General features: G+C 48.8%; 1 protein-coding gene across 1 annotated transcript; it reads right to left on the minus strand.

Moving 5' to 3' along the window:
- Positions 1–455: 455 nt before the first annotated feature.
- Positions 456–6225, minus strand: LOC124701490 (sulfate transporter 3.1-like). Its single transcript, XM_047233560.1, has 8 exons — positions 5868–6225; positions 5573–5780; positions 5083–5254; positions 4222–4287; positions 1958–2071; positions 1725–1841; positions 947–1637; positions 456–852 (listed from the first exon to the last, which is right to left on the minus strand). The coding sequence occupies exons 1-8, from the start codon at positions 6223–6225 to the stop codon at positions 596–598; spliced, it is 1983 nt and encodes a 660-aa protein (XP_047089516.1). The 3' UTR covers positions 456–595.
- Between the last annotated feature and the right edge of the window lie 1720 nt (positions 6226–7945).

The raw sequence follows: 7945 nt of genomic DNA on the forward strand, positions 1-7945 counted from the left end.
AGGAGCTCATGCATTCAGAGTTTTTGTGCTTGTTCAGAAATGAGGCAATGCTTAACGAGTTAATCTTACTGCTATATGTTGCTCTTTGCTGCTTCTATATGTCTGTGACAAAGGAGATAATTCTCGCTTTGTTTTTATTGCATATAGATACACACTTTGATCATTCATGTTGGAGTTTGGCACTCCATATTGCTTCTCTGAGACCAGAACACCGAGTTGGTTCTGAGTGTGTTAACTTGTCTGTTATTATTTTTTCATCTGCAGATGTATTCTGATATATGGCTCCTGAATATTTTGAGCAGTTGATGTTTTGTCAATCACCTGACACCTGATGTGTGCGGACTTCCCATTCTGTCATGCAACCATCCAAGATGCAAGATGAATGTTTGAGAAGGTTAGCCTCGCACTATCACCTGTTCAGATTATCAACTCCATTGCAGCTTCAGAGACTTAGATTTTGCTTTAACACCCACCAAAAAGGGTGATATTTTTCATGTGAATTCGATTCACAATGTAGTACAATAGCTCGAGATGTTTATACTGAACTCGGCTTCGCCTGTTGACAGCTTAGGTTAGACTCAATGCTTTGACCGAATCAGACTATGTTCTCGTGAACTGCCGCCGCATTGCCCGGCTTGTGCGAGTGCAGCACGAAGTCGCACTCCGACACCGCCTCGCCTACAGTCGGGAAGATCCACTCGTGACCGATGAGCTCCAGCACCTTGGAGCTGTCCAGCTTCTTCATGATCTCGGTCCCCGGGTTCGCCAACACGACCTGAATTCCCCTCCTGTCCAGGTTCTTCTTGAGCTCATCCAGCATGCTTGTTCCGCTAGTGTCGATGCCACCGACCGCTGCCGAGAGAAAAAAACATGACAATTTTAGATGATGCTTCGGATGATCAAATGTGCATTGTTTAAGCACAAGGCAAAAGAAGTTGCAACTTACCACCCATGTCTAGGACGACATACTGCACGCCGGTCTCGCCCTTGGCGCCGGTCCGCTCCTCTTCGTCGTCGATCCACCGTGAGATCCTCTCCCGGAGGTAGCTGGAGTTGGCGAAGTAGATCGGGGAGTCCACCCGCAGCACGAGCACGCCGGGAACCGTCCGTGCCGTCGTGTACTGGTCCATTCTCCGGTACATGGTGGTGTCCGGCACGTTGCCGAGCACCGTTGTCCTTGGCCGTGCCACGAACAGCAGCACCCGCAGCACCGAGATGGCCACTGCCACCACCAATCCCATCTCCACACTGCCGAAGACGACGCCCAAGTATGCCCCGGCGCAGACGCAGAAGTCCACCTTGTCGACATGCCATAGGTGCACGGCGCCCGGGAAGTCGATCAGCCCGAGCATCGCCGACATGATGATTGCCGAGAGCACCACCAGCGGGGTGTAGTGGAAGAGCGGCGTGAGGAAGAGGAGCGTGATCATCACCGCCAGAGACATGATCACGTTGGACATGGCCGTCTTGCAGCCGGCGTTGTAGTTGACGGCGGATCGGGAGAAGGGTCCCGTGGTGAGGTAGCAGGAGGTGAAGGACCCCAGGATGTTCATCGTCCCGATGGCGATCATCTCCTTGTTGCCATCGATGTGGTAGTTCTTGAACATGGCAAAGCTCCTCCCCACGGCGATCCCTTCCTGCAATGTGTCCCTGGCGGTGTGAGTAATTCTGTCTCGCCGGTGTAACTTCCATACAGTAGTACTACAGAGACAGATTGGGCTTACAGCGAGGGCGATGACGCCGGTGATGATCCCGGTCTTGACTGCGAGCATCATGTATGGGGGCGTGAAGTCGAGGTTTGTGACGGAGAGTGGATTCAGGCCCTTCTTGAGGTAACCGATCTGCAATGTTTTCCCGTGAAAATGGAGTCAGTCATTCAGTCCAGTGGGTGATCCTCAATTGTCCTGAATTCCTGGTAGAAATGTGGCAAAATATATCGGTTTCTGCTCGTGCTCACCACTTGAATGCCATGGTTTTCAGCTTTAGTGAAGTACACCAGGAGGCTTCCGAGGATGACCGATGTCAATGGCGCCGCAGCGGATATCCAGAATAACCTTGGCTGCCTCTTGCTCTGTTAAAAATGAAGTGAGGTTAATTACATGAACATTGAACGTTTCAAACATTTGTACGGTAGTATAATAACTCGACCTCATGTGTTAGAACAGTCAGAGATGGTCTGTTAATGAGATAATTCTAGTTTCCACTTGGATCAAGAGCCCCAAAGTTCAGACAAAGAAATACTACTAGAACAGTATTTAGACAACCATTCATAGCACTTTGATCAGAATACAGAACGGGATTAAGACACAAAACTTGGCTTCATTAACCAATATACATTGGCAGGTCTTCAAGAACAATTTCTGATTGAGACAAATTGTACAGTGGCTACTACTATATGTAAGTTTTCTATTTAATTCCCTAAAAAGAGGTATTCTATCCAAGGACAGTTTCCTAGCGCATCCAATTTCGATTAGTTAACACCATAATACGTTAGTGGACATTGGAATTTTGCAATTATTCTCCCAACTTTTCCCCTCCCCATGATATATGTGTAAGAACTCAGAACAGACAGAAATAAATCACGAGCCTCAGTGGCTCAAGTCAAAGTTCAGACAAAGAACTACTACTAGAACAATATTCGGAGTCTTGGATCAGAATTCAGATTGGATCATATTTTTTTCTTGTGCATGTTTATAACTGCTGACTCCAGCAGTGTATGAGACAAAAGAAGTCTTTGTATAATTCACCAATATACAAACTTCTTCAAGAACAATTTCCGATTAGGACAAACTGAACACCGTCTAATTACTACTATATGCAAGTATTTTATCCAAGCTAGGACGTCTTCCTCGCGCATCTAATTTGGATTAGTTAACACCATAATACAAGAGGTTAGTGGACATTGGCCTTTTGCAATTATTCTCCAACTTTTTCCCTGCCCATGATATATGGTCCGACGCATGCATTTCGCCATCAGCAAGAAACTGATGCATGCGCAAAACAAGCAAGCCAGTCAGCAGGTCAAGTACGTGTTGTGGTGACAGACAATGACATGATGCAACCGACGCCTGTCTGGCTCAAATCAAGCCCTAAGATTATGCTCCTCCATCTTGAAGAGACAAAAAGGTTTTTCCTTTTCAGACGCAAAAAGGTACCAAGTCCATCGCATGTACATATGCATACATATAGAGATGAAATAGCCAAATTGAATTTGTGGGAAAGGTCGCAGTCTCGGAACATTCAGAGACGACGGGGAGGAAGATGACAGGCAGATTAGATCATGGCATCAGTCATCAGATATGAGATATGCATGTGTAGTGTAAGCTATCCAAAGGCTCCCAATGGATGGATTCCTTTGTCCCAGCTCGCCAATGGGTTCACGAGCCAGCGTATCCTCATGTAGGAGCTAGCTACCTCTCCAAAACTCACATGGCGAATTGTCTTTCTTGCACCTCCATCGAGCAGGTCTGTGACTGATGTAACCACTGGACTACATACAGTCTATGGAGCAGCATCCTGGACCATCTTTGGTTATATGTTCACTTCAATCATCACAAAATTTTGTTTTGCTTTCTACCACAGATGTTGTACCCCTCTCATCCGTAATACTTGTCGCTAAATTTTATGTATCTAGACATATTGTAGTGTACATATTCACTCGTTTCAGCGACAAATACTATAGATCTGAGGGAGTGCGCATCTTTTGGATTACAAGACGTATCCAAGATGGAGTTAACCTCTCTCGTACATCGCCATTATCACCATCGAAACAACACCGTGTCACGGATCGAGGTGTGTAGCTTTTGATTGTGGTGTCACGATCTTGGTACGAAGTGGGGTATTACGTCATGGTCAATTATAAACATACTACAGTAATGGGAGTTAGAGAGGCAAGAAAGGGCCCAATGATTGGTGAAGGATGGATCGATGGATCGATTCTCTTGTGGTCCTGGTTTATGTACCCATTTTAGTATGATTGCACCGTCATTCACCAGAGATTCTCGCGCCACTTAGTAATTCTAGCTAATACTAACATGTTCTAATTTTGATACTTTGTGCTGCATGCCGTCTGCCGGTCGATTAAATATGTTTATATACTCCTAACACTTGGGAGCGAATCAGGATTTTTGTAGAGCAAAAAAGACCATAATAATAAATTGCCAATAATAAAAAAGAGGGTATGGAATATATATAGTGCGAAAAATATTTGAGGAGACTTACGAAGTAGCGGGTGATGATGAGGAAGAAGAGGAAGCCGCTGCCGAGCACGACGCTCTCCCATCGCCACTGCACATCCATCGAACCAACACGTCAGGAACACGGGAAATGTTAGGCGAGACAAGCGTGAAATCGGTAGGAACGATATCTAGTCGCGGTTAAGTCGATCAGACCAGTCAGTAACCTGTCACGTGACCGACCGACCGATATCTGTAATTTATTAGAGATGTATTCATTCACAGTATCTAGTTGCAGTACAGAGACATGTCCGGCCAAAGAGGCAAGTGGAGTCGTGTCCTATCCTGTCTTTCCCGGACATGCACGTAAACCTTTGCCGGCGTAGCTACAGTGGCTATAGCTAAGCTTGTGCCCACGAGGCTCAGGAAAGTATCACACGCGTGTGCACCATGCCATCATATTGCCCATCCGTTCTTGGCCTAATAAGTTCCTGCCGACTTTCTATGCATAATAAGGGCACAACAAAATTCTTTACTACTTTGATGTTTGATCATAACATGCAAGAAGAAATGTTAAAAGTTTTATGCCATATGTATAGGACGCCTATTTCTCGATCCACCTAGAACTAGTAACTTAATTCTTAGTTGTCCAAGTTGTGAAATTAATGTATAGCCGGAAAAAAAAAGTGCAATTGCATGCCTATTTACAATTCTTTTTTTACGAATCGCCTATTTACAATTCTCGTGTGCACGAATTAAGATGTAAATTAATCAAATGGTCATTGAGAGTTACAAACTAACTTAATTCTCAATCGATCTAGAACCAGCAAAAGGAAATGTACATGCGGCCTACTGCTATGTGTGCAATGCCTACCATGTCATGCGTGTTTATGTGATGAAAACGAACCTGGTGCGTCTGGGAGAAGACGGAGCGCATGACGGAGACGAGGTCGGTGGAGGTGGTGAAGTGCTCGAGGCCGAGCATGCCCTTGAGCTGCTGCAGGCACACCACCGTGGCCGCGCCGCCCATGAACCCCACGATCGCCGCATGGGACAGGAAGTCCACGATGAAACCCAGCCTGCACGCGCGTTCAAACATCTCATTAGTACTACGTAGCAGTTGCACCTAAACCTCGTAATCAAAGTCTCAAAGCAAGCTTGCTGAAGGCTGGACTTGAATCAGTAGCTACCTAGCTAGCCTTTTGCACATATTTAGGCGTAGCAGAGCCAGTTACCTGCGGTTAATTGCTAGTTTAGGCGCAAACTTTTGACAAGTTTAAAAAGGTAACGGCGCTTTCTGCCTTCTCACCGACTACTCTTGTTGGTTTGGTTAACCCAGGCCACGAGAGAGTATAATTATGTTGACGGAGTGGGAGAGAATTTTAGTTTGTACGTACCTGAGGAGTCCTAACGATGCCTGGAAGACGCCGGCGAAGAAGGTGGCGGTGAAGGCGAGGTGGAGGTAGAGCGCGGGGTTGTCCGTTGGGGACACCTCGGCGCCGAGCATGGAGCTGATGAGCAGCGACGCGACGGCCACCGTGCCCACGGCCAGGTCCCGGGAGCTCCCCATCATGGCGTACACCAGCGGCGGCACGAAGCTCGAGTCTGCAGTCACACAGAAACACAGTGGGTCACGCATGGATGGCATGGCAATGGCGAGTGAGGAACTGAGGGTGATGCATAATCACGTACATAGTCCTAGGATTGGCGGGAGGTTGGCGAGCTTGGCGTAGCTGATGCCCTGCGGGATGGCGAGGCTGGCAATGGTGATGCCGGAGATGAGGTCGGACTTTAAGGTGCCGAGCGTGTAGGCGGGCGCCCACTCCAGGAGCGGGAAGAAGTACCGGAGCGCCGCCGCCGCGCGCCGCCCGGCGCCGCGCTCCCGCACCACGGCCCGGAACGGGTCGTCCGGGAAGAAGGTCTCCTTAAGGTTGGCCCGGAACGTGTCCAGGAACGGGCGCGGCTGCGGTAGCGGCACCCGCAGGTGTGCCCTCTCCCCGCCGCTGGCGTCCTTCTTCCCGGCCGCCGACTCCGCCGCGCTGCCGCCCATGGCCGCCGCGTGTTGCTAGCTGAGCTGAGCTTAGCTTAGTGTGGGCGAGTGTTGCTGGCTCGCTCCGTTCGGAGTTTGTACTCCAGGCCGTGTTGCTCTGGTGCGTATATATACAGCCTTCACGGGTCGGGTTAGCTGTCTGTCTGATGCGGGTGTGGGCTCGGTCGGCCTAGCGTTCTGGGCAAATGAACATCTGCATGTGGGCCCGTGAGCTGATAGGCCCCACTTGGCAGGTACGCACTGGAGCTCTACCTGACACGTGAGCGTTCCGACGTGGAGTGGGAGTGCGGGAAGCTTCAGAGCTGCCACATCAAGATTATATGCTCGTGCGGGTTGGCGCGGCGGTCGTCGAGGCACGATCGTTCGGTGGGTTCGCCGTCGAACGATCGGCGTCGGCGTCGGCACGCGGTCGGCACGTACAGGCCGGGTTAATTCGGCTCCTGTCGCGGCTGCGGAAAACCCCGAAAACCTTTGCTCGATCAGTCAGGCAAATTAAACCTAGCCGACGGCAGCATCTTGCCGAAACAAGCACGCATCGATCGGCGCATGTGCTAAATATGCCGTATATGTGCATGAATTAAGCTAGCTGCATGCAATTTTGAGTGCCATCTCGTTCAGGTGCCGCTCGACCGGACATTTTAGTTCCTAAACTTGCTAATCATCTTTTCTGGCTCGGCATCTCGTGTGTGTCGTTGTGCAGTCTGACGTGTGCACATGTAGATCGACAGCGTGCGTCGCCACCTTGTGCTGCCGACAAATTAGACAGAAGAGGTATGCCACTCACATAATTAAGATCGATAATACGTAAACAATTGTGCCGTGCGATGACGTCACCGGTACTGGTTCGGAGATGGGAATGCAACATATGCCATGGAGCGAGCCGGCGGTTGATCCCGCACGTGTTCTTTCCTACTTTCCTAGGTAGTACAGTACTTACCCCAGCAGGAAAGAAAACTAATTACAGCAATGATTGGGCAAAGTATCTTCCCGGTCGAGACTCGAGACACGAGCAAGTTAGCAAACGCCACCGTCGTCGTCGATCGTCACTCGTCAGGGAAATGCGATTAAGCTAGTGCTTATTAGAGGCATAGTCACGCGCGTACGTAGACACGTGGTCGGCTTCTGAGGCTACACGCCCACTCTTTCAGTGGCTGCTATCCCATTATCCTGGCCTGTTCTGTTACTACGGCAACGCCCAAGTAAAGTACGGCGTAAATTGTCATTTTAGAAATTCGCAGAAAGATTTGGTCTATCACTGAATGTGGAGAATCCTATTTGTTATAAAAGCGACAAGCAAATAACGAAGAACGAAACAAGAACACACACAGGGGACACAAGATTTAACGTGGAAAACCCCTTCCAACAAAGAAGGGGAAAAACCACGGCGCCAGCCAACGAAAACTTCACTATATCGGGAGGTGTTTACAAACGCCGTGGGTTATCTTATAATCTGATAAACCCTAGCCGGCGGCTTACAAGATGTATATATAGGCGGTGCCAACGATCCGTACCGGGCCGAAGCGTAGCGTAGTCAGAAGTTAGCCTCCCTTTAGTATATGAATTTGGATCACAATACAACACTATTAGTGGCTACAGTTGCGCTGCACTTGGAGTTGCCTTCTTGACTTCTCACGAACCACACATACCCCGATCGAATCTGCATCTTCTGAAAAATAAAACTGAATCTGCACGCAGGCCCATGGTTCAGGGTATGTATAAG

The sequence above is a fragment of the Lolium rigidum genome, chromosome 3, assembly GCF_022539505.1.
Source record: "Lolium rigidum isolate FL_2022 chromosome 3, APGP_CSIRO_Lrig_0.1, whole genome shotgun sequence".
Lineage (NCBI taxonomy): Eukaryota > Viridiplantae > Streptophyta > Magnoliopsida > Poales > Poaceae > Lolium > Lolium rigidum.

Coding starts and splice junctions, on each gene's coding strand:
- LOC124701490 (XM_047233560.1), bottom strand. CDS start 6,225: ATGGGCGGCAGCGCGGCGGAGTCGGCGGCCGGGAAGAAGGACGCCAGC. Junction 5,255..5,572: donor GCATCGTTAGGACTCCTCAG/GTACGTACAAAC, acceptor ACGCGCGTGCAG/GCTGGGTTTCATCGTGGACT. Junction 2,072..4,221: donor TCATCATCACCCGCTACTTC/GTAAGTCTCCTC, acceptor CATTTTTAACAG/AGCAAGAGGCAGCCAAGGTT.